The sequence below is a fragment of the Phacochoerus africanus genome, chromosome 5 (genome assembly GCF_016906955.1).
Source record: "Phacochoerus africanus isolate WHEZ1 chromosome 5, ROS_Pafr_v1, whole genome shotgun sequence".
In the NCBI taxonomy this organism is placed as follows: domain Eukaryota; kingdom Metazoa; phylum Chordata; class Mammalia; order Artiodactyla; family Suidae; genus Phacochoerus; species Phacochoerus africanus.
Genome location: NC_062548.1, coordinates 51,643,204 through 51,668,725, shown reverse-complemented (window position 1 = coordinate 51,668,725; position 25,522 = coordinate 51,643,204). Strand labels below are relative to the sequence as shown.

The following is a 25,522-nucleotide window of genomic DNA, read 5'->3' as shown; positions in this document are numbered from 1 at the left end:
CAGCACACTTAGCAAAATCACTGCCCTTCTCTGAAAGACAAGGCCTTCTCGGGTCTGTCTGCTTTGGTCAGGACACCACAGATCCCATCAAACATATGTTGGGTGAGACTATGGCTCATAGTAGGGCAGTGGCTGGGTAGTGGGGAGACCACTGCAGGGGCGTTTTCCCCTGGATACGGTAAACAGGCAGAGGAAAACTGCTCCACCTCTGAGAGAGAATTCCAGGAATGTTCTTTAGGTTGTGCAAACCTGCTTGTTTGAGCCACCAGGGACCTAGTGGAGGGCACCCAGGAGCCAGAGTTCAGATTTCAGCGATGACACTGCAGGGAGGTTTCTTCACCGGGGGGGGGGGGGGGAGGCCAGGCTGAGGTCCCTTAGCTGGAGTCATCCAGTCTCCAAGGGGAGGGGGTCCACTCACCAGCTGGTGATCCTGACCCTAGAGGGCTGGTCTGACCGATTTTGCTAAGCGTGCTGACTTAGAGAAAGCCCTGGTGTGGAGGCTGTTTCCAGGCAGGGCCGGGTGTCCCTCTGCACAGCTCCCTGCTTGGGACCCTAAAGTGCATAGGCTGCAATCTTGGAGGAGCTCCAAGTGGGCCAGGACTGTCGCCGTCCAGGGCTCAGGAGTGTTTGATCACCGCCACCAGAGACGATTGTAAACAATCGACAGCCCTGGTCTTATTTTAAACCTGTGTGTGTGTGTGTGTGTGTGTGTGTATAGACTTTAACAAAATAGAGATCGGTGTTAAGGGCTGTCTCTAGGCAGCATTGGTATTGTGATTCTTCTCGGCCATGTACCCATTTTCTGTAATAAGCTGCATCCAGGTTTCACTGCCGGTGGAGGGGGAGTCCAGCCTTCCAGCCCTCGTCCCTACACGTCCGTATGCAGGGCTGCCTGCTCGCAGATCATTTGCCAGTTTTCTACTGTTAACAATTTTGCCTTTTGCTCCTGTCGATGGAAATGATCAATAAATAAGCTATGCTTGGCGTAGAAAAGTGTTCTTTGAGCCACATTGAGGCCTGCAGCCAGAAGACAGGCTCTCAGATCACTCTGAGGTAGTGCTCATGAGGAGCAGCGTTTTCAGCACAGTTTAATGTCTTATCTAAACAAAGAACCTCGAACCGGTCAGAGATCTGTTCCTTTAGGTTTCAAAAGGCAGAAGGACACAGCAAGTCAGCATAGCCTGGTCTGGAGCCTGGGAAGGGAGTCTTGTCATCGGAGGAGGACCAGGACGGAGTCCTGGGAAGTCTTTGTTTTTAACACGGACCTTCTTCACTTCTGGTCAGCGGCCCTTTTCTGTAAAAAAGCAGATAGACTAGGTGTGTTTGGCCACAAACAAGCTGTTGTCAGCACAGAACTTGAGCTACATCATGTAGGAGCCGGAATGACTCCCTGAACCTCCTGTCGGTTCCCCGTTCTGTTGCTTCCCAGCCTAGGCCTGTGTCCTTCTCTCAGGATGTGGGGTGTGGCCATTGCTATGGAGACAGTGTGTGTTTGGGATGGGGGTGTCAGCAGCCTATGGACCTGCCTGCCCCGGGGAGAGGGTGCTGTCCCCTGACCCCACCTGTTCTGTCTGGGCTCTGTCCTCCACACCTGGGGCCTCTGTGGCTGGTGATGTTGGAAAACCTTCCTAGAGATCCTCTGGAGAGGGACTGCCGAGAACTAGGCCATGAGGGCGTGTTACACGGGTTAAGTCTGAGTGACCGCACTGGCCCTTTGTGGGACTTGTGTTCCCAAGTGGAGCACAACCACTTGCCGTCCCCCCGCCCAAGGACTCGTGAACCAAGCCGGACGGTTTCCTTCACACACAGGACACCCTCCTGATCTTTTACAGGAAATACTGTATTTTAATGTCGGCTTTAGGACTAAAAGTGCACCTGCTGAATTTTTCCAATCTGGGATTGCATTCCACTCCTTTTCCTTGTGAAGGACATGAACACACAGAGTCCTGACATCAAAGGCGGTGACAGTCAAGTCAAACAGCCTTTGTCCCCACTGCCCCCTTCACTGCCACGGACACTGCCCCCTCATCACGGCCACACTGGTTTAGGTGTCTGGGTGAGGTCTGGGAGCAGGGATGATGTGGGGATGTCATTTAAGTCCAGCCTTTTCCTCCAGTTGGATGCAGCATCCTCGTCCTTGGCTGGGTCCCAGCTCTTCCTCCCTTTGGGTCACGGAGCCCAGGAGGCCCTTCTCGCCCAGTCAGGACCTGGGACAGCAGTTCACACAGCGGCTGGTTTTAGTTTGGTTGGGGAAGGTGTGCACCCACCTTTCCCTGGCCCTTGGTGGAGTTTTCTCCTGCTCTGTGACTGCCCAGGGGGCCAGGCCAGGCCAGCTGCAGCGCCTTGCTCTGTCCTGTGGGAGGGAACAGTGCATTCGTGCTGGAAATGGGGACATGGGAAGGAACTTTCCAACCTCATTATCTTCCCTTGCCTGTTGAGAGGAAAATCAGAGTGAATTTTCCATTTAAGTAAAATAGAGAAGGCGTGAGAACAGTCCATTTGCCATGTCGTCTCCGTGGGCGGGAGCAGTTCCGTGTCTTCATCTGGTGGTGGTACCATGCGTGTGCGTGTGATAACACAGACCTGCCGCAGAGCACTCCTGTCAGTTCCCTGTCCGGGGTGTACCTAAGATGTAATCATCGGGAAACTGTGAAGGGTTTGACAGACTTCTCCTACGGCCTTTAACTTCCTGGGACTATAGTCATTGCAAATGAAAAAGTTAAAAGTGTTGTTGCCGACCTTTCAGTCTGTTTAACTCTCTGGCAGGTGAGAGGCTTCACTTTGTCCTTTGTTCAGGATCCACCAGCCTCTCCCTGTCCTACTTTTCTGTGTAGCACAGATGGACTGGTCATCATGGAGGAGATAAGATCAGTGGTGACATTTTCATTTTATTTTTTATTTTATTTTTTAGGGCTGCCTGTACAGCATATGGAAGTTTCCAGGCTAGGGGTCGATTTGGAGCTATAGCTGACAGTCTACACCACAGCCACAGCAATGCAGGATCTGAGCTGTGTCTTCAACCTACACCACAGCTCATGGCAATGCTGGATCCCTAACCCACAGAGCAAGGCCAGGGATGGAACCCGCATCCTCATGGATCCTAGTTGGGTTTGTTATTGCCAAGCCACGACAGGAACTGCCTGGTGATGTTTCCAGATGTGCCGGTGGGCAGCTGGTCTGCTCTTCTCACTTTCCTAGTTTTCTAAATCAAGTAGGTGGATCACAGGCCCCTTTGGCTCCTCAATAAGTAACTGTCTGAGCACAGTGAGGCTCCTGCTCCTGCAGAGGTGTCTGGGTGTGCCAAGCAGCGGAAAGGAGATCCAGGCACCCGGACACTAAACTGATGTGAAGGGGTGTCTGGATTTTGGAGGTGGCACACTGGTGCCAGGGGGCCTGGGGCGTGAGCAGCTGGGACCCTTCTATTCCCAGGGCACAGCGTCTGGTTTCCACGTTGCTCTGTCAGGACGTGGAGGCGGCCGGCATGGGGTGAGCAGGAGCCAGCCCAGCCTGCAGCGTGTCCTTGGTCATGATAAAAACCAGGGAACGCTGGCTCGCTGCCACCGCTACAGGCTTGCTGGGGGCCAAACACGAGTCATACACGCCAGCCCTTTCCTTTCCCTCTTGTGCCTATTCCCCTGCTGTGCTGTCACCGGACTGTCACCATGTATAGTGAGCAGGCAGAAATAAAAGTCAGGTGGGGCTCAGCACCGACGCCCCCGCATGTGCCAGCCTGTGGGCGTGTTTTGCAGGCTCCCAGAGGGAGTTCGGGCTGTTTACAGCCGCCCACGGGGGGGAGGGCGGCAGCGCAGCCGGCCCGAGCCTGTGGAATGTTCTCTCACTGCCAGAGATCCGGCCGCGGAGGAGGCCTGCCCTGCCCCGAGCTCTTAATGTGAAGGGGCAGGAGCGACCCTGGAGCCAGGCTGCGTGACGGGTGGGGACCGGGAGCTGCTTGGGTCCTGTCCCCCTCTGTCCCTCGGTTCCCTCAGGCTCCACACCCGATGGCGCTCCCGGGCCCACGCCCCGCCATCATCCCCGAGGATGAAGAGGTCCCCCAGGCGGCCCGGAACGGGGTCCACCGGGCTCCTGGCGGCGAGGACGAGAGGGCTGTGTCCAGGCCACAGCGCAGGCACAGCGACCTCAAGGTCTACAAGGAGTTTTGCGACTTTTATGCGAAATTGTGAGTGTCCCTCCGCTGCCCCGCTTCCTCCCTGCGAGGTCGCATCCTTAAGGTTTGACCCCCAACCTTTAGCAGGGGCTTCCCGGTGTGGGGGGCGGGGAGGGGGCAGCACTGCCTCCAGGGGAGGGGCTCCTGACCTGGGGGTCTCCATGCTGAGGTTCGAGCCCAGGGAGAGCGAGAGTGGATCCAAGCGGACCCTGGTCGGATCCTGGCGGCCGTGCTCTGCGCTTTTGCCGCAGATGCCGCTTCTCTTTAGGACCGGTGATGAGCTCTGTGTAATTACGCTGCAACCGGAATGCTCCGTAAACTTTTGAGATGCTGTGGGGGGTTACATTTCTGCATTTTAGTGCTAGAAGATGTGTTTCACGTATGCTGATAAACGAGACACCTGAACCAACAATATCGGGTCTCCTGTGAGTGGCTGATTTGTGGCGGGTCGGCCACAAGAATTAGGACTGGACAGTTAGGGTGACTCTTATGTCCCCTGAGGTACACGTTTCCTGACGAGAGCCTCCTTTTCTGAAAAATTAGCCCATTAGTTATAACTAGCCAAGTGAGCTATGGTGCCTGACATCCAGAAAGTAGCTTCTGCAGTTCCCGCTGTGGCTCTGTGGTAAGGACCCCAACTAGCATCCATGAGGACATGGGTTTGATCCCTGGCCTTGCTCAGTGGGTTAAGGATCCAGCATTGCTATGGCTGTGGTGTAGGCTACAGCTCTGGTTAAACCCCTAAGCTGAGAACTTCCATATGTCTCAGGTATAGCCCTAAAAAGCAAAAAAAAAAAAACCTTTAAAAAAGGGTAGAAAGTAGCTTCTCCTCATATTGAATATGACAGTGGCTGTAGGAGGAGCACAGAGGTCACTGCGTTGGCCAATTTACCATCTGGGGTGTTAGGAATGGGGGAGGCTTGCATGTGGGGTGGTGTGTGTGGGAATCTCCTGTGTCTTCCACTCAGTTTGGCTGTAAACCTGAGACTGCTCTAAATACCGTCCGTTTTAAGAAAATACCCAGTGCCAGAGGGTCAAAGACGAGAGGAAGAGAGATGTAAACACTTCAACAGACATTGACAGAACATTGTAGATCAACTATAGTGGAAAAAATTAAAATCTTAGAAAAAAATCAAGAGGTTGGTGAGATTGTTTTTTGCTGAGTTTCCTCTCATCTTCTGATTCCTTTCTTTTCCTACTTGTTATTAAAAGGAATACTTCTTCAAAAGTACCTAATACCTTTATCTCTGAAACTAGTTTATTTTTCTTGTCTGTTGAGAAAAACTATATGCTTGTTTTTATAATGTCTTTCTATTTTCTAGCTCTTTTAGTATTTGAAATTGAATATAGACAGTCTATAATATAATGAGTATAAATAGGCCGATGATAGACATTTTGATCTTGGGACCCCTGTAACATTCTTAAATGGCTCAACAGTAACAAACCCAGCTGGTGTCCATGAGGACGAGGGTTTGATCCCTGGCCTCGCTCAGTGAGTTAAGGATCTGGCGTTGCCATGAGCTGTGGTGTAGGTCGCAGACATGGCTCGGATCTTGTGTAGCTGTGGTGTAGGCCGACAGCTGTAGCTCTGATTCAGCCCCTAGCCTGGGAAACTCCATATGCCGCAGGAGCAGCCCTAAAAAGGAAGAAAAAAAAAAAGCAACAACCCCCCCCCCCCCCACCAAAACTGAGGTCCCCAAATAGCTTTTGTTTTACCAGCATTTACTCTATTAAAAAAATTAAACCTAGGAGCTCCCATTGTGGCTCATTGGTAACAAACCTGACTAGTATCCATGAGGATGCGGATTTGATCCTGGGCCCCTGCTCAGTGGGTTAAGGATCTGGCACTGTGAGCCTTGGTGTAGGTTGCAGATATGGCTTGGATCTGGTTTGGCTGTGGTGTAGGCTGGCAGCTATAGCTCCGATTCAGTCCCCAGCCTGGGAACTTTCATATGCCGCAGGTATAGCCCTCAAAAGAAAAAAAGGAAAGAAAATGAGAAAAATTTTAAGTATTTATTAGTTCATTTAAAATAACGGTGGAATTCCCTTGGTGGCTCAGCAGGTTAAGGATCTGCCAGTGCTGTGACATTGTCACTGCTGTGTTCCATCCCTGGTCAGGGAATTTCCACATGCTGTGGGCATGGCCAAAAAATTAAAATAATAATAAGCTCATTACACATTACTATTATTAATAAATATTTTAATGGAAAATAAGTGTTTCCAAAATGACAGACACTTGGTCGGAAGACTGGCGTTGTATTACATTTTTGCAAATCTTATTATTGTCTGACTTAATAAGACTGTTAGGCCTGCTTTCAGCCTGTTTTCAGCCTACCGTTGTTTTACCTGAAATATACAAAGAAAAGGTGGCCTCCCACAGAGATGTGGGAAAAGGATGACCTTTCCACTCCCAAGAGGGTCCCTGATCTAGGAAATAGTGAGTCAAGATGTTATGGATTTCTTCTTTTGTGGCCCTCCTGGGGTGTCTAGTAAAATTTGGTGAGTTTTTTGAGGGGGTTTTTAATGAATAATGGTGCTTTATATTTGAGTAGCATCTTCTGGTTTCCAAAGTGGTTTTACACTTTCTTATTTCATCTTCAAAACAGAGCTAAGCATATGGGGCCAGTTGTGGCCTGGCCACACTTCTTTGGGGGACGCCTGTGGATTTTGGTCCCCCCTTTGGAGAAGGAGGGCACTAACCTTTCCAGAGCTTTGCTAAAACTGCCACAGCTCATCTGGCGTCTGGCAAAGCCGGGCGGAGAAGGGCATTTATGGACTTCTCTCCCTCATCCACAGGGGTTTGCAATGGCACAAAGTAGAAAATTTGATTGATTTATTTATTTAAATGAAGCAAACACCATTTGAATTTTTAATTTTCATTAATTTAATTTTTATTTTACCTATTTTGTTGCTTTTTAGGGCCACACTGACAACATATGGAAGTTCCTGGGCAATCACAGTAGCAGCTGCCGGCCTACACCATAGCCACGGCAACATGGAATCCAAGCCGAATCTGTGACCACAGCCACGGCAATGCCAGATCCTTAACCCACTGAGCAAGGCCAGGGATCGAACCTGTGCCCTCATGGATACTAGTTAGGCTTGTTACTACTTCACCATGATGGGAACTCCTAGAAAATGGGATTTAGTCCGAGACAGGTTTGCCCAGCTGTGAGGCTGCCTCCCTCCAGCTTTGGTGAGTTTCGGTTGAGTCCTGCTTGGCGTGGGCTTGGAAACAGGGTCTTTGTCATAGTTACTCAAAGCTGCTCTGAGACCTTTGGGGAAGCGGGCAAGGCTGTTTCCTGTTGGGGAGGGTGGGGCGACACACACTCTGAGGGGGCCCAGCAGGAGGACGTTGGCTGTCACTTCACCAGGAGGGTGATTTGGTGTCTGGGTGGGCACAGGCTGCCTGGGACCTGCCACAGCCTGTGCTCTGGATGGGCCTCTGAATGTCTGAAAAGAAACTTGCAAATTCCGGGCTGGCTGGGCCAGGCCTGCTCTGCCAGAGGATCTTCTCCACCTGCAGGCGTTCAGGGACAAGCTGGCTCTTTGTGTGAGCTCCACAGTAAGTGGTTGTGGGACGAGAGGCCTGACTGGATGCTCGGCCTCCAGGCTGCATGAGGTTGGATGGAGTGTGGCCCTCAGTTAAATGCCCCCGAGTGTCTAGGGTCATGGAGAATTCCAGCCGGGGGTCCTGTCTTGGTTCCTCTTTCCTGGTGTGTCCTTGTCATGGCCTCTGGAGCCCATGACATGCCATTATCATCTAGCTGTGACTTCCAGGCGGGGCCTGACTCTGGGTCTCCATGAACTGAGCAGCTTTGCTTAGTTGGCTCTTTGGTCTCCCAGCCTGCCTTCACTTCACCACCTGTAAAACAGTCTTCCTGATGGCAAATTCTATGGCTTAGAGTTCCTACTGTGGTTCAGCAGGTTAAGAAGCTGGCATAGTGTCCATGAGTTCAATCCCTGGCCTTGCTCAGTGGGTTAAGGATCCAGTGTTGCCGTGAGCTGTGGTGTAGGTTGCAGATATGTTGCTGTGGCTGTGGTGTAGGCCAGCAGCTGCATCTCTGATTCAGCCCCTAGCCTGGGAATCTCCATATGCCGCAGGAGCAGCCCTAGAAAGAAAGAAAAAAAAAAAAAAAAGCCTAAATTCTGTGGTTTTAAGATACATTTTAGAAGTTCTTGTCGTGGCACAGGAGAAACGAATCCAACTAGGAACCAAGAGGTTGCAGGTTTGATCCCTGGCCTCGCTCAGTGGGTTAAGGATCTGGTGTTGCCATGAGCTGTGGTGTAGGTCGCAGATGCAGCTTGGATCCTTTGTTGCTGTGGTATAGGCCGGCACCTGTTGCTCTCATTCGACTCCTAGCCTGGGAACTTGCATATGCCGTGGGTGCAGCCCTAAAACAAACAAACAAACAAACAAAAGATACATTTTACAGTGTTAGTGTTCCATACTTGTTTTACCAGTTAGATCAGAGGACGAAGGCATTGGGCTGGTTGAAGAGGTAGTTAGTTGCTTTCAGCAGGATCTAACCATCGGAGGGGCCTGTGTACGTGCTGTGTGGCTGCAGTGGTTCCAGATCCGTCTAGACTCTCGTGTGGGGATTTAACTCTCTGAGGCGGCTCTGGGGCCCCTACTGTGGCTCCTGGGCCTTGAGTGGGATGAGGGAGGTTGGAGAACCGAGACTGAAGCAGGTGCAGGTGGGAGGTGGAGGCCTTGGGCTTGGTGTTGCGGCCTGCAGTCGCAGAGAAGGTGCCACCTGACCCTGTGCCTTGTGTGTTGCAGCAACATGGCCAACGCCCTGGCCAACGCCAGCTGCGAGCGCTGCCGGGGTGGCTTCGCGCCTGCGGAGAAGATCGTCAACAGCAATGGCGAGCTGTACCACGAGCAGTGCTTTGTGTGCGCCCAGTGCTTCCAGCAGTTCCCTGAGGGCCTCTTCTATGAGGTGGGTCTGCACCCCTCGTGTTTGTCCCACCCCGGCTGGATCCCCTTCTCACTCCCATCTCTGACAGCACTGCTCTTGGGTGCTGCAGGTGGGGGCTCTGAGTGGGTGTGGGAGTCAGTGGTGTGGGTGTGACAGCGTTGGGAGTGGATGTGACTGGGTGTGAATGAAAGAGTGGGTTTGGATGTGTGAGAGTGGGTGTGGCTATGTGTGTGAGTAGGTGTGAAAGTGGGTATGGATATGTGTATGTGAGAGTGAGTGGGTGGGGGTGAGAGTGAGTGTAAGTGGATATGAGAGGGGGTGTGGCTGTGTGTGAGTTGGTGAGAGTGGGTGTGAGTTGGTGAGAGTGGGTGTGAGTGAATGAATGAGAGTTGGTGTGAGTGAGTTGTGCAGGTGTGTGTGAACATGGGTGGGTGTGAATGAGAGCGTGGGTGTGGGTGTGAGTCAGTGTGTAAACATGGGTGGGTGGGTGTGGACACAAGCGCTTGAGTGGGTGTGAGTGAGAGCGCTCCTTTGTGTGGGTGTGTCTGTGGTAACACGTGTGCAGAGGACCACGTGTCCCCTGGAGAAGGCCACCACTTGATTTTTTCTTCCTGGGAGATTCAGACCTTTTCCTGTTTCACAAGCTGTTTCTGAGGAGGGAAGGGTCTTTATCAGCCACTGGGCCAGCATTTTCCCACCCAGAGGTGGCCCCAGCAGGGAGGTCCTCGGCCAGCCCGGAGGAAAGCCACTTACCTGTCACCGCACAGAGCTTTGGAAAACAGAAAAAGTGTGCATCAGGGACACTGTTCTATTGACTGACACGTTTTTTTGGCCCCTACTGTATCCCCAAAACATACCTTTCCTTCCGCAAAATCCCTGGGCATTGGCCAGGAATTGCTTTTACTGCCCAGAGTGATGGCTTTCAGGCTGGGGCCAGGGTGTTGGGCGAGGGAGCCCCAAGGCTGTGGGAGGGGCTGCCTGGGGGCTCAGAGGATGGCAGCAGGAGGGACAGTCTCACAAAGCTCTCGTGGGGGCTCTGCCAAGGCAGGAAGGTCAGCCCCCAGAGCACCTGTAAGGGGCTATGAGATCTGCTCTGAAGACACGCGGGGCTCCACGCTCAACCTGCCTTTTCTTCCTTGAGGCCCAGAGCCTTGAAATGGTTTTGATCACAGCAGGTTTGTGACGTAAATGGGATTAGACCCTAGTTTGGTCCCTGACATATAAGATTTTTTGTTGAATTGGGGCAAAGTAAGGAGAGATTTCAGAGGAACAAGAGAGAAAGCCTGTCTCCAGGCTCTATTTTCAAATGTTTTTTCTTATTTCCATGGCCCACTGTTCCCTCTGTCACTTCCTTTTTCCCACATTGTGTGTTCACCGGCCACTTTCGGGCAATAATATTGCACAGCAGCATCTGGACTTGGGGCCAGCTGGCCACCTGAGGGCAGTTGGTCAGAGAGGCCATGGCTGATGGGAAGCAGGGTTGTCTTTGGCCGTGATTTTTAACATCTGATGGAGCCCATGCCCAGTCGAGGGTTTCTGGCCTCGTTCTCTGTTGCTGCACCTGAGAGAGGTTGTGGTCATGGAGGGAGAAGCACAGATTTGGGGTCTCACAGCCTTGGAACCCAGCCTCCCCTGGCTTGGACTGGAACCCAGCCTCCCCTGGCTTTGGTGTAGGGACTGAACTTTTCTGTATTTTGGTTTTCTTTAACGGGGGAAAAGCCCCCATGTCAGGATGTGGGTTTGGACCTGGGCGGGCAGCAGAGCTGTACCCACTAGTGGGCCTCTCCCTGCCACATGGGCGCTGCTGCACGTGCCATGCCAGGGCCCCGAGTCCTCAGCTCTCCTGATGCTTGGAGCTTTGTTGGGGGCACCTTGAGCATTTGTTGGGTATTGAAAAATATCCCCAGTCTCTAGATGCCCATTTGTGACAACCAGAAATCCCCCCTGGGGAGCATAATCACCCTCGGCTGAGACCTACTGCATTAACGTCCCTTCACGTAGGTAATGAACTTCACTGCAGCGGTTGTAAGTGGGCTTGTTCCCCAGACTGGACACAGAGCCCTGCACAAAACAGGACCTTCTCATGGTCCGTCTCTAAGAATCTGCAGCCAGAGTTGACGCTTGTGCCATAAATCTAATTAGAAAGTCTTTATAGGAAGAACTCGCTTAAAGACCCTGGGAGTTCCCATAGCGTCTCCGCAGCTTAAGACCTTACTCAGTGGGCTAAGGATCCAGTGTTGCTGTGAGTTGTGGTGTAGGCTGGCAGCTGTAGCTCCACTTCGACCCCTAGCCTAGGAACCACCATATGCCAAAGGTGTGGCCCTAAAAGGAAAAAAGAAAGACCTTAGAGAAAGCATACACCTTTTTGTATAAGTTGTCACAGGGAGATAGGTACAGGCAGGCCTTGGAGATGGGGTGGGTTTGGGTCCAAACCACCCAGTAAAGCAAATATCGCCGTAAAGCCAGTCACACAAGGGTTCGTTTTTTGTTTCCTTGGAGTATAGTTGATTTATAAGGTTATGCCACTACACATGGGTTTTTTGGTTTCCTGGTGCACATGAAAGTGTATACTTAATAGACTACACTGTATGGAATATACTATATGTACACTACATGTCCATTTAGTGTAGTCTGTTAAGTATACAGTAGCATTATATCTAATGAACTACATGCACACCTTAATTAAAAATAATGCTGCTGGAAAAATGGCACCAACAGACTTTCCCGAAGCAGGGTTGCCACAAACCTTCAGTTTGTAAAAAACACATGTCTGCCAAGTGCAGTAAGGCAGGGTGTACTTACATACGATTCTCGGGTAGTTCATTGCTCAGCTGTTTAATAAAGTATCATCCTTATTTAGCAGAAGCCAAGACATATTTTCTTGTTGTAATTAGAACCGGTCCCCAAATTGAAATTCGTTTTTCTCTTTTCAAATATTCTATTTCTGCCGTTTAATTTAAATAACTTTTAAGTCTAAATGATTATAAAAGTCACTCTGTTATTCCTGGTTTACATCTGCCGTGAGGAGGCCAGTCAGTTAGCTGGTGTGGGGGCAGCGAAGACAGGCGTGTTCTCTTCCACCGGGTTAGCTCCATTGCAGTGATCTGGAGTGGTTCCCTAGGACAATGTCTGTGAGCCTGCTAGGGCACATGCTCCTGGATACAGCTATCCCTGCTGTCTATTCACTTGCTCAGCAAGTACCCACGAAAGCACCTGCGATGTGGCCTGCTGTAAGTGACAGGCTGTGTGCTGGTTCCAACCCAAGTACAGTTTTCAGAGGGATTTAAGTAGGATTGGACAGCTTTGGTGATTCTTTTCATCATTTTCAGAAAGTCTAGAGATTATGTGAGTGCGTGGTTATGTGTGATTAGGGACTTGAAATTCGGCATTGTGGTTGTTTTCAAACAGATCTGTCTTCAGATATCTGTTATCGGTATCTCCACAACCTCCAATACCTGTGAAGAAGTTTTTTCGTTTTTTGGTTTTGGCTGCACCCAAGGCATGTGGAATCCATTCCTGGGCCTGGGATCTAACCTGCACCACAGCAGTGACAGTGCCAGATCCTTAACCAGGGATCTCCCAGAAGTATTTGTAAAATGGCCAGTCACGGTGGCATGAGGAGGATTAGATGCCATTTCTAGGGAGAAACCCATTCACATGCAGCCCCAACCCTGACTGCGTAGCCACTGCACTGCCTCCTAAATCCGACCTTGTGACATCTGGGGTTTTCGCCAGTAAAAGGATTATCTTAATTTTTCCCCAAAGAACACTCTTTGTGAAATAAAGCGGAGCCAACGGTTCCAGAGTGAATTGACTGGGACTGAGGCCGTGTCTGGCAACCTTCTCCAACTCTGCTCTGGCCAGACTTGGGCCAGGGCTTTGGTCACACCTCACCTTTCTTTCTCTCTCCTTAGTTTGAATTTCCCTAGTGTGGCCTTTTTTCCATCACAAATGTGAAACAGGAAAGACCAATTGATGGGGAATGATTTAGTGGAAAGACACTTTACAAAGAGGTTTCGTCCCTCATTTCCTCTAACAGGGGATGGTAATGACTCAGGAAGGCTGCAGCCTTGGGGGAGATAAGTGGGAGGAAACAGGCCCACTGCTGGCCCCCTGCTCAGACCATGTCTGCACATGCCTGGAAATGAATCCATCTGCTGAGCCTCTGATTCTGAGCTTTCTTTAAAGCAGCAAAATTCTGTTTTTCCCCCAAAAGGATCTTCACAAAATGCAAAACAAAACTTAAAACTCCTAGGAGTTCCCTGGTGGCTCAGTAGATTAAGGATCCTGCCTTGTCACTACAGCAGTTCTGGTCGCTACTGTGGTATGGATTCAATCTCTGGCCCAGGAACTCTTCCACATGCTGAGGGCACATCCAAAAAAAAAAAAAAAAGAAGAAGATGAAGAAGGGCTGTTCTTGGCTGGAGTCCCCTGAACCACTCGTCCTGCAGCTGATAGGTCCCGGCTTCTTCGGCCTCTTGTTAAACACTGCTGATTCAGTGTGTTAACATCTTTTACTCTACAGGCTTATTCTGTGTTAACCCAGTTTCAGGTTTGTAGCATGTACTAGCAGTATTCCTGGGAGTTTGATTCTTCCAGCTTCCTGATTTCTGATTTTTTTTCACTGTACATCCCAGAGTTTTATTTGCATCGGCTTCCGGCCCTTCCCAGGGGTTCGCGTGTTTGCTCATCTCTGCACACTTAGAGAAGAGGTAGTGTCCCCTTGAAGAAGCCTTCCTGGTTGCTGTGTGGGTGGTTTCCAGGGAACCTGTTTCCGAACCCTCAGGGTTTGCTTTCAGGGATTCTTCTCCTTCAATTCGATTTGCCTGATCATGTTTTTTATTCACAACAGCGCCTACTCCTCCCACTTGATTAAAAAAAAAAAAAAATCTCAAATTTTACTGTGACAAATTCCTATAGGACACCAACCAAAATGGATTTGTCAGGGTCCCTAAACCTTAGGCTTCCCATCTTTCCTGGCTTCTGTATTTTACTGCTAAGGGTGGAGCCTGGCTTGGGAGCTGTGTGTTTGCTCTGTACGCAGGTATATGGCAGGGTTGGGAATGTGAAGTGTCCTTTAGGACTCTGCCTCTTCGTCCCCTAATTTCAAAGGGACTCATCCTTTTAAGGCAGAGAGAGCCATAGAGAGAGGGTGAGTGTGTGCTGTGAGGCTCACAGGCCCTGAGACGTGAGGAGCCTGTGTCTGGGGTGGGTCCGGGTCCCCACCAGGCTGCATCCCCGCTTATTACCTCCACGTGCTGCCCATTAGAATCACAGCTTTAAAGACTTGCTTAGGAGTTCCCGTCGTGGCGCAGTGGTTAACGAATCCGACTAGGAACCATGAGGTTGCGGGTTCGGTCCCTGCCCTTGCTCAGTGGGTTAACGATCCGGCGTTGCCGTGAGCTGTGGTGTAGGTTGCAGACGCGGCTCGGATCCCGCGTTGCTGTGGCTCTGGCGTAGGCCAGTGGCTACAGCTCCGATTCGACCCCTAGCCTGGGAACCTCCATATGCCGCGGGAGTAGCCCAAGAAATAGCAACAACAATAACAACAACAAAAGACAAAAAAAAAAAAAAAGACTTGTTTAAATCACAACCAACCCTCATTTTTTCACTTTCTGGTAACAAATACATGTGCTAACTGCCAGTCCTCCTTTTGATTTATTTTTTTAAGTAATATATGTCTTTCTCTTTTTGTTAAATACAGAGTAGTTGCTGATCATTTCTTTTATTTTTCTCATTAAACTTTGGGGGGTTTTTTTTGGTCCTTTTTTAGGGCCACACCCACAGCACATGGAGGTTCCTAGGCTAGGGGTCGAATTGGAGCTACAGCTGCCGGCCTACACCACATCCATAGCAACACTGGATCTTAACCCACTAAGCGAGGCCAGGGATCAGACCCTCATCCTGGGGGATACTAGTCGGGTTTGTTTCTGCTGAGCCACGATGGGAACTCCTTAAACTTTGTTTTAATGGGTCTCAAAATTTTGAGACAGATTTCTGGTCAAGTTATTTCCATTAAAAAAAAAAAATACTGATTTTAAAAACTAATAAATTCAACCCGTTGCACACATGCACACATGCTCCACAAAGCACTCCTTTCCTTCTGAAGGTGTTAGGAGGCCTGTTATTCTTAACCAGCCTCTCACTTAATGACCAGTTGAGATAGTTCTGAGTTTTCTTCCTCCCTTGCCAAGACTGGAGGCAGGTAAAAAGCAGTCATTTCTAACTAATTTAATGGGGTTATTTCTGCATCTTTATATTTTCTTTTTAAAGTTACTGCTAGCAGCTCAGTATCAGATTTCTGTGCATGTACATAGTATACACTCAGTAGAGGAATATATCTCACTTATAAGAACCTCTGTGTCAGGCTGCACATTACACTGTGCTGTGATAGAATACTAAGTACAGCATACTGAGTTATTATCTTCTGTTTGTAACTTTTAATAATGGATTCGTCAAGTGTATCAGAACTCATTTGAGTTTAAAAATGAAGTAAGACTTTTCCTGGCACAGGGTAAATCTGCTTTTCTTGGTTCAGTAAATTGAATGAGCTATACCTCCAGCTGATTTCCATAGTTTGAGGAAATTGAATTGACAACTGGTACCTCATTTAAAATAGATTTTGATAAACATTATGTGATTTTTTTTTTTTTTTTTAAGGGCTGCACCCACAGCACATGGAAGTTCCCAGCCTAGGGGTCAAACCAAAACCATAGCCGCTAACCTACACGACAGCCACAGCCACAGCCACTTGGGATCTGAGCTGCATCTGCGACCTACACCACAGCTCACAGCAACGCTGGATCCTTAACCCACTGATCGAGGCCAGTGATCGAACCTGCATTCTCATGAACGCTAATCAGATTTGTTTCTACTGAGCCACGAAGAGAACTCCTTAGGTGACTTTTTAACATAAAACTTGTAAGGAGCTCAAAGATCTGAAGGGAAACATTATATAATTCTCATGATTTATTTATGTGATTTGGGGTACAAGCAACCCCCCAAAAATAGCAATTAAATTTAGAATTAATGTTGCACCCTGACCCTTCCAGTGGTGAGTCCTCCTTCTCTGTGGATGCATGAAAAAATTATGAGGGTAAAGAGTGGTCCTGCCTATCACTTAAGATACGTTTCCCTTGTAGCAGTTAGTCAGTACAATTTAACATTTGTAGCATTTATGTTTTGATCATTTGTGTACAAGTCATCATTGTAATAACTTAATCCAGAAGAAAAAGAATGTTAACTTTTAAGGCGTTATGGATTCAGAAAGTTAAACAGGAGTTCCCGTCGTGGCTCAGTGGTTAGCGAAACCAAGTGGCATCCATGAGGATGTGGTTTCAATCCCTGGCCTCCCTCAGTGGGTTAAGGATCAAGTGTTGCCACGAGCTGTGGTGTAGGTTGCAGATGCAGCTCAGATGCCATGTTGCTGTTGCTGTGGTGTAGACCAGTGCCTGCAGCTCTGACTGGACCCCTAGCCTGGGAACCTCCATATGCCACAGGTATGGCCCTAAAAAGACCAAAAACAAATAAATTTTTTAATTTGCACTATACATTTTAATTGCAGAGAAGCATGGTAGGATGATGATCAGTTAAAGATGTTAAAAAGTATTGTAGTAGTGGGGGAGGGAGTGGGATGGACTGGGAGTTGGGGTTAGTAGATGCAGACTATTGCATTTGGAGTGAATAAGCAATGAGATCCTGCTGTACAGCACTGGGATATAACACTGTAAACCAGCTGTAATGGAAAAAATAAAAATAAAAATCATTAAATAAAAAAAATAAAGTAAAAAAAATACTGTAGTAGCATAAACTCTCAGGGGAATGAAATAAAAACAGTCAAGGGGAGAAATAAAGGCTAAATTTTCCACCTGTAAGAGAAGCATATGTGTGTGTTTGCATATATGTGTATGTGTATGTGTAGCCTGTTCCTGTGGCACATAGAGGTTCCCAAGCTAGGGACTGAACCTGCATCACAACAGTGACCTAAGCTGCTACAGTGACAACACTGGTCCTTAACCCACTGAACCACCAGAAAACTCCCAATAATTTTTTTTTTCTTTTTTTAGGGCCACACCTGTGGCATATGGAAGTTCTGAGGCTAGCGGTCAAACTGGAGCTACCGCTGCCAGCCACGGCAGTGCCGGGCACTGAGCTGTGTCTGCAACCTACACCACGGCTCACAGCAATGCCGGATCCTTAACCCACTGAGTGAGGCTAGGGATTGAACCCACATCCTCATGGATCCTAGTTAGTCAGGTTCATCAACCACTGAGCCATAAAGAGAACTCCCCAAGAATAATTTTTAAATGGGTTGTGGCTGTTTTAAAATACTTACATTTAAAATCTGCTAGAGTGCTTACTGTTTGTAAATATTTTTTAACACAGAAAGGGGTTTGTATGTATGTGCACATCTTCCAGGGAGGGGTGAAATTCCTGAAGGTAGAGAGACAGCTGAACCACAGGGAAGTCAGGGACTTGGGGGCAGGGGACAGGGGATGGACTCACCCTTCCTTGGGGGCAGAGTGTGGTTCTGGACACCCACACGTGGGTGTGTGAAAGGCACGAAGGTGTGTCTGCCCTGAGGAATCCCAGGATGGGGAGAGCCCCAGTTCAGAAGCATCAGCCCCTCGGTCTCTGTAGAGTAGTACTCACGCTCATCCTCGGAGTGTTGGCTCTTTCCAAGTCGGCGGTACTCTCTGTTTCAGTTTGAAGGAAGGAAGTACTGTGAACATGATTTTCAGATGCTCTTTGCTCCCTGCTGTCATCAGTGTGGTAAGTCTCGCTGCTAGGTGCACAGCGAAAAGTAAGTGTCCTTCAGGATTTCACACTCTACCTGGGTTCTCGTTCTGCTGACGAACACGGAGCTGTTAGGAACTTACTGTTCCCCTTCCCTTCCTGACTGTGAACAGTCTGGAGCAGAGGTGAGCTCTGAGGCCCTCCAGGGGAAGGTGGCCAGAACCAGCTGGACTTCTGTGCCATGGCTTTTGGGTGGCCAGAGCACCATCTGCAGGGGCTTCGGGTGCTGGGGAGTGGCGGAGGCTGTGTGTCCCATGGCAAGAGTGGAATGTTGCTGGGGTTGAAGGAAAGAAGCAATTAAGTAGGTGTCACAAGAATGCGTGCTGCGAATTTCCTGTTTTCTGGGTAGATGAGCAGGAGTAACCCAAAGGCACCCAGCAGAGGGGGAGCCCAGTGCCTCCTTGGGGGAGGGGCGGGGGAGCCCATGAGGAGCTGTGCTGAGACAGCCTGAAAATAGAGCTAAGGAATCAAAGACCTGGGCTCAGAGGAAGGAAACCCTTTGGCTAAGGCTCCCTGCAGCGGCACCAGGTTCTCCCTTGGCTACAGCCACGCCTTCTCCCGGCAGGTGAATTCATCATCGGCCGCGTCATCAAAGCCATGAACAACAGCTGGCATCCCGAGTGCTTCCGCTGCGACCTCTGCCAGGAGGTCCTGGCCGACATCGGGTTTGTCAAGAACGCTGGCAGGTAGGAGACCAATGACGCCCCAACACCGCTGGTCGTGAGTGGGCAGAGCCCCCTGGGTCAGCGCCTGCTGTCCCACCACTACCCTGGGCTGCTGAGTCAGAGCCGGTTCTGGGCCTGGGAAGAGGCAGGGGCTTTCGGGGCAGTGGGGCACAGGTGCCAGAGGGAGTTTCTTAAAGATCATCCCATCATCTATGTTGGAATAGATACCTCTTCATGAAAAATGAGGGTTTGATTCTGCCCTTTTAATAAGCACAGCAATGATTTAAAGAAATGGTTTCTTTAATTTTTTTTCAGAGATATAGGGAACTTTTTTAATTATTAGGGAGAAACTTAGCTGTCAAATTTAAATTTAGAAATTTTAAATTTCTAAAAAAGTTTTGGCTCTGCCTGTTTAGGCATCTGTGTCGCCCCTGTCACAACCGTGAGAAAGCCCGAGGCCTTGGGAAATACATCTGCCAGAAGTGTCATGCCATCATTGACGAGCAGCCTCTGATATTCAAGAACGACCCCTACCACCCAGACCACTTCAACTGCGCCAACTGCGGGTACCTGAGTTCCTCCTGTATTATTGTACAATTGGTGGGGAGAAGGGATTTCTCTGGCAACCAGATTGGTTCTGTTCCAACTTTTAATCTGGAAATTTTTAACCCTGTAAAAAGTCAAGAGAATAATAGAAAGATTATGACATACCTGTCATTCAGTTTCACCAGGTAACATGTTCCCAAATTTGAGAGTGTGTGTGTGTGTATACACATAGACATGTGCTCATATTAAATAAAATATCCAGGAGTTTAAATAGTTCATATTAAATAAAATATCCAGGAGTTCCTGCTGTGGCACAACGGGATTGGCAGTGTCTCTGCACCATTGGGACGTGGGTTCAATCCCAGCCCGGCACAGTGAGTTAAGGATCAGGAGATGCCACCCCTGCAGTGTAGGTCACAACTGTGGCTGGGATCTGATCCCTGCCTAGAAACTCCATGTGCCCAGAAAAGAAGAAAAATCCACGGAGTTCCCATCATGGCTCAGCGGTTAAGGAATCCAACTGGGAACCATGAGGTCGTGGGTTCGATCCCTGGCCTTGCTCAGTGGGTTAATGATCCGGCGTTGCCATGAACTGTGGTGTAGATTACAGATGCTTGGATCCTGCGTTGCTGTGACTGTGGTGTAGGCCAGCGGCTACAGCTCCGATTAGACCCCAGCCTGAGAACCTCCATAAGCCGTGGGAGAGGCCCTAGAAAAGGCAAAAAGACAAAAAAAAAAAAGAATAGAAAAAGAAAAAAAAAATCCATATAGAATAACCTCCCCCCCAAAAAACTTTAAAGAGACTTATTTTTGTACATATGTAACTTTTCACAGTTCTAACAATTAGAGCATTAAATTCTGTTTATTTATTTTTGCTCTATTTACATCTAAAGGGAGTATTTTTTCCTTCCAAAACTCATAAGTCGTTAGGCTATGAGTTTTGGAATTTGCTGTGAGTATTAAAAATTATTTTTTCAGCCACACCTATGGCATATGGAAATTCCCAGGCTAGAGATCAAATCTGAGACACAGCTATGACCTGAGACACAGCTGCAGCAGCACCAGATCCTTCACCCACTGTGCCACACGGGAACTCCCAGTATAAACATTTAATGGAAAAGATACTTGACTGTAGTCCTTGTGGAGTTTCTGCCCGGGGCAGGGGGCGGGCGGGGGTGGGGGAGAGACGAGGTGAAGGCAGACGGCTTCTTTTGGGGAGTTCATCTTCTGCTGTTCCTCGTTTTCTTGTCTGTCCTCCCTCTGTTCATCTCTCATTAGCACTGCTCCTTTTAAATCAGATCTTTTAAAACAGATGAAATTCATCTTGCCTTGGGGCCTTTTCTGGCTGAATGTTTATTGACCCAGGAAACTGAAAAATGACAGCAAACTTAAGCTTTCATTTATGTATTTTCTGTTAACGCATAAGTATTCTTAGCAGCTGGTTGGTAAATGTTAGTAAGTGGAAGTAGCCTCCGAACCCCTGGGGAGATACTATCAGTGTGTCTGTGTGCTCCCATCACCCTCCTCCCCCTGCCCCCCCCCCAAGCTTTTTAAGGAAGACGCACCAACTGCGATGTGGTAACAGACCAGGGAATGCTCACTAGGGCCAGTGCGATGGTGCGTGTCCCGCTCATTCATATGTTTTATCCTGATTGTGTGGTGTTGCGGTTTCAAGTGGAATCTGATCTCGATGAGGCTGCCCTGATCACCTCCAGCAGGGAGCAGAGCACCAGAGAGAGTGCGGGGGTGGTCTTCTGGAGCAGCCTTCACACACTGGCTGCCTGCCATCCTCCAGTGACGTCATTCAGCTGGTCTCCTTCTCGTGGGCAGGAAGGAACTGACGGCGGACGCCCGGGAGCTGAAGGGGGAGCTGTACTGCCTGCCGTGTCATGACAAAATGGGGGTGCCCATCTGTGGCGCCTGCCGCCGGCCCATTGAAGGGCGCGTGGTGAACGCCATGGGCAAGCAGTGGCACGTGGAGGTGGGTCCCGGGAACCCCTGCACGCCCACGGGTCAGGGGTGCTGGTGAGGTTGGGAGATGATAATGGGCAGGTATGGGCTTTTTGTGGAGGCCGGGGGACGTAAACCTCCCCGGCTCTGTGCCCTCACCGGGATGATGCAGAAGCACTCTTTGTTCCCAGATCCCTACGTCCTTGAGCCAGCAGGTGTCCTGGCCCAACCCAGAGATGCTTCTGGCGTGTTCACCTCTGTGCTGTTGGCATCTACCTGGACGGAGACTGGACACACTGCAGGGTCATCAGTGGCCCGAGCCACATGACCACTTCAGGCCTCTCATGTGTCTCTTCTGCAGCCACTTTAGCTTTGGGGTTTTGCTTCATTACAAAAATAAAAGAGGGCAGTCTGCAAATGACCTAACACACTTTCTTCCAGCATTTTGTGTGTGCCAAGTGTGAAAAGCCATTTCTCGGACATCGCCACTACGAGAGGAAGGGCCTGGCGTACTGTGAAACCCACTATAACCAGGTAGGGCTGGGCTGGCTGGCGCTTGGACACTTGTGAGTCTGAGCTTTCCAGGACTTCAGCTATAAGGAGTGCTAGTGGGAAGTGTGAATTGGTCTATAAAGATTGTTTTTAGCTTTTTATTTGGAAAATCATTTCAGACTCAGAGAAAGGTGGTCAAATAAAAATACAGAGATTGGAGTTCCTGTTGTGGCTCAGTGGTTAACGAATCCGACTAGGAACCATGAGATTGTGGGTTCGATCCCTGGCCTCGCTCAGTGGGTTAAGGATCCGGCGTTGCTGTGAGCTGTGGTGTAGGTTGCAGACGCAGCTTGGATCTGGCGTTGCTATGGCTCTGGCGTAGGCCGGTGGCTACAGCTCCGATTCAACCCCTGGCCTGGAAACCTCCATATGCCTCGACAGTGGCCCAAGAAATGGCAAAAAGACAAAAAAATATATATATATACAGAGATTACCTACACCTGTTTTACTCAAGTTCACGATTTGCTTCGTCGTCGGCATGTCATGCTCTCTGCAAAGACACACACTTATGTAAATGCATGATTCATATACAAATTTATGTCTCTATGTAAACAAACACACTCAGATTTTTTTCTGAAGCCTTTAACGATAAGTTCATTAGGTCCTTTACCCCTAAACACTTCAATGTGTATTTCCCAGGAATACGGACCTCTCTAATGTAACCATCATTATCAGTAAGATCACTTTAATCTGTTCATTCCAGTTTTGTCACTTGGCCCAGTAATGTCCTTATTCCATTTTTTTTTTTCCCACTCCAGTACCTGAATTGGTGTATGGTTTCATGTTTCCTTTGCCTCCTGAAATCCAGAACATTTCCAGAGCCTTTTGTTTGTTTGTTTTTGATCATAATGAAAAGTAAATTATTTTCATTGTAAGAAGTAAAAATCTAGTCAGTGATCTTTTGCTGATTTTCTCTAGAAATGATAAAGTCTGGGTTTAGGCAGCCAACTGTTTAAGTAGTACAAAGAACTGAAATTACAATGTTTGGTGTTCTGATACTTGCTTGTAACATACCTCTACTTTTTACTGTTTTTGGTTTTTTTTCTCAGCTATTTGGTGATGTTTGTTTCCACTGCAATCGTGTTATAGAAGGTGACGGTAAGTCTGTAGGGATTTTATATTTTTATTTTTTGATACAAGAACCCTGGGGTCATGTAAAAATTAAAGATTGTTTGGAATGTAATCAGTTACTTTTTATCTTTCTTTGGCATATTTCCCAAGTAACCTCCAGCACTGCGGTGACATCCTAAGAGTTGGTCCTATTACTCGTTCTGGATAATACTGGAAGCCAGTGCCACAGAATGGGTACCGCATGAGTGGCCGAACCTGGGGTCAGCTCTTCGTTCCAGCCCTGGGATTACGTACAGCAGTATTTATCAGGGGCATTTAGGAAAGGTCACTGGAACTCTGCACATGTGGACACCTGGCAGTCATCTGTAGACCCTGCCAGGATGCACCACTGTGGTGATGAGGCCGATTTGGCTGGGACAGATAGGAAGCAGCTGTGTTTGTGATGGTCGCTAGCAAATTCTGCCAAAAACTTCCCAGCAGAGTTCTAAACATTCCTTTTTCCAGCCAGTTTCATGGGCTCTTGGCAGAGAGCCCGATTCAGGCAGTACTTTACAAAGCACTGCCCATGGAGTTCCTGTCGTGGCTCAGTGGTTAATGAACCCAATTAGCATCCATGAGGATGCAGGTTCGATTCCTGACCTTGCTCAGTGGGTTAAGGACCTGGCGTTGCCTTGAGCTGTGGTGTAGGTTGCGATGCAGCTCAGATCTGGTGTTGCTGTGGCTGTGGTGTAGGCTGGCAACCACAGCTCCGATTTGACCCCTACCCAGGGAACTTCCATATGCCGAGGGTGCAGCCCTAAAAAGACAAAAAAAATTAAAAAATAAAAAGCAAAGCACTGCCCATGTGCATTGGCAGAAGGGTTCCTTCAGGAAAGCAGTCTTCAGTGCCCTGGGAAGTAACTCGTAGCTCCCACCTTGGTGTCAGCTTGGAAGAAAGACTCCAGACAGTAAGCCAGTGTCTGGATTTTGAGGGGATTTGGGTTTTTTTTGTTTTTGTTTTTTTTAGATTTGTTTTGGCTTGACCTGCAACATGTGAAAGTTCCCAGGCCAGGACTGAAACTTTACCATAGCAGCAACCTGAGCCACAGCTGTGACAACACTGAATCCTTAACCTGCTGACCCACCAGGGAACTCCTGTGTTTCAATAATGTGGAAGAGTAGGCTTGGTAAGTAAATGAAGAAAGCTGGAGTTCCCATCGTGGCGCAGTGGTTAACGAATCCGACTAGGAACCATGAGGTTGCGGGTTCGGTCCCTGCCCTTGCTCAGTGGGTTAAGGATCCGGTGTTGCCGTGAGCTGTGGTGTAGGTTGCAGACGCGGCTTGGATCCCGAGTTGCTGTGGCTCTGGCGTAGGCCTGTGGCTAAAGCTCTGATTCGACCCTTAGCCTGGGAACCTCCATATGCCGCGGGAGCGGCCCAAGAAATAGCAAAAAAAGACAAAAAAAAAAAAGAAAGCTGACTGGTGCTGGAGTTCCTGTCATGACTTAGTGGAAACGAATCTGACTAGCATCCATGAGGATGCAGGTTCGATCCCTGGCCTCACTCAATGGGTTATGGATCTGGTGTTGCCGTGAAATGTGTAGGTCACAGACATGGCTCAGATCTGGCGTTGCTATGGCTGTGATGTACTCCGGCAGCTACAGGTCCAATTGGACCCATGGCCTAGGAACCTCTATGTGCCATTGGTGTGGCCCTAAAAAGACCAAAAAAAAAAAAAAAAAGAAAAGCAAAGATAGTTGACTGGTGCAGTGCTAAGCGCACTGAGATTTTTAGGCATGTGTTACTTCTGTGAGAACAGCCTCCCCAGGGGACGTGGGAGTGACCCAAGGTCCCCTGCCATCCCATGTATGACCGGATGCTTCTCTCTCCTAGTGGTCTCTGCCCTCAACAAGGCCTGGTGCGTGAGCTGCTTCGCCTGCTCCACCTGCAACACCAAGTTAACACTCAAGTGAGTCTCCGGTTAGGTCCAGTGTGAGTCCCAGGACTGGAAACTTTGGGGTGACATTTAAAATATATTCACAGCGTTTAAAAAAATGATTTGATGCCTTCTTTCTTCTTTCTGTTCATGGGTTCTAAAAGCAAAGATTCTTCCTTTAATTGTTTCCTATTTTCTTCTGTTCCTTCTCTGTCCTGCGCAAAGGGATAAGTTTGTTGAAATTGATCTAAAACCGGTCTGCAAACACTGTTATGAGAAAATGCCAGAAGAATTTAAGAGGCGACTTGCCAAACGGGAGAGAGAAGCAAAGGATAAGGACAAGCAGAAAAAGAAAAAGCCAGTCTGTTTGTAAACTTTTCTATCCCTCTGTCATCATTTTCACTACTTTATTCTTTGGTTAGTCCTATGGAATATGTTTTTGTTCTTTTTTTGTCTTTTGCTTTTTTTTGTTTCTTTTTGGCATGGATTTGCAGCCACCAGAGCTTGAAGTAGAAGCATTTGTCCTGTGTAGAATTGGCCCTTTTGCATAATTATTAAAATTACACACTTTAATAAGGTTCACACCTAACACTGGCTTGTGCTTCACTTTCTTTAATCTGTAGACTCTTTGATCTCGTTTGTAAATCACAGTACTGTATAAATTTCTTTCTTCTTTTTTCCTTTTCTTTTTAGCTAGATTCACAGGGAAGAATTCTAATCATTTACTAGATACTGGGAAAGTTTTAAAGTATTTTTGTCTGATAATTGCAGCTTTTAAAGTCCTGGCTTTTGATTTCTTTGCCTAGATGTGATTGATCAATTCCAGTGTTGCATGTTATACATCCTATGTTAAACTAAATCCTTTTAGCATGTTTCATTATTTCAGCAAACACAATCTAATGTACATAATAAGATCGCCATTATTTTGGTTTGTGTATATA

The 25,522-nt window shown here is 48.5% G+C and overlaps 1 protein-coding gene across 8 annotated transcripts in view; it reads left to right on the top strand.

The window, feature by feature from the left end:
• The window catches only part of LIMS1 (LIM zinc finger domain containing 1), a 93,896-nt gene that overhangs the window by 64,322 nt on the left and 4,052 nt on the right, over window positions 1-25,522 (top strand). For 3 of the 8 annotated variants that reach the window (XM_047781295.1, XM_047781297.1, XM_047781293.1), the window contains exons 2-10: window positions 8,949-9,108; window positions 17,793-17,859; window positions 18,449-18,569; window positions 18,965-19,114; window positions 20,925-21,075; window positions 21,486-21,578; window positions 22,646-22,694; window positions 24,539-24,614; window positions 24,807-24,998. In XM_047781295.1, coding sequence (XP_047637251.1) covers window positions 8,949-9,108; window positions 17,793-17,859; window positions 18,449-18,569; window positions 18,965-19,114; window positions 20,925-21,075; window positions 21,486-21,578; window positions 22,646-22,694; window positions 24,539-24,614; window positions 24,807-24,954 — 1,015 coding nt within the window. In that variant the 3' untranslated portion in view covers window positions 24,955-24,998. Of the gene's footprint in view, window positions 1-3,463; window positions 4,178-8,948; window positions 9,109-17,792; window positions 17,860-18,448; window positions 18,570-18,964; window positions 19,115-20,924; window positions 21,076-21,485; window positions 21,579-22,645; window positions 22,695-24,538; window positions 24,615-24,806; window positions 25,000-25,522 lie in introns of those variants that run through there. The other 5 variants (XM_047781296.1, XM_047781294.1, XM_047781289.1 and 2 more) reach the window with 4 other exon arrangements.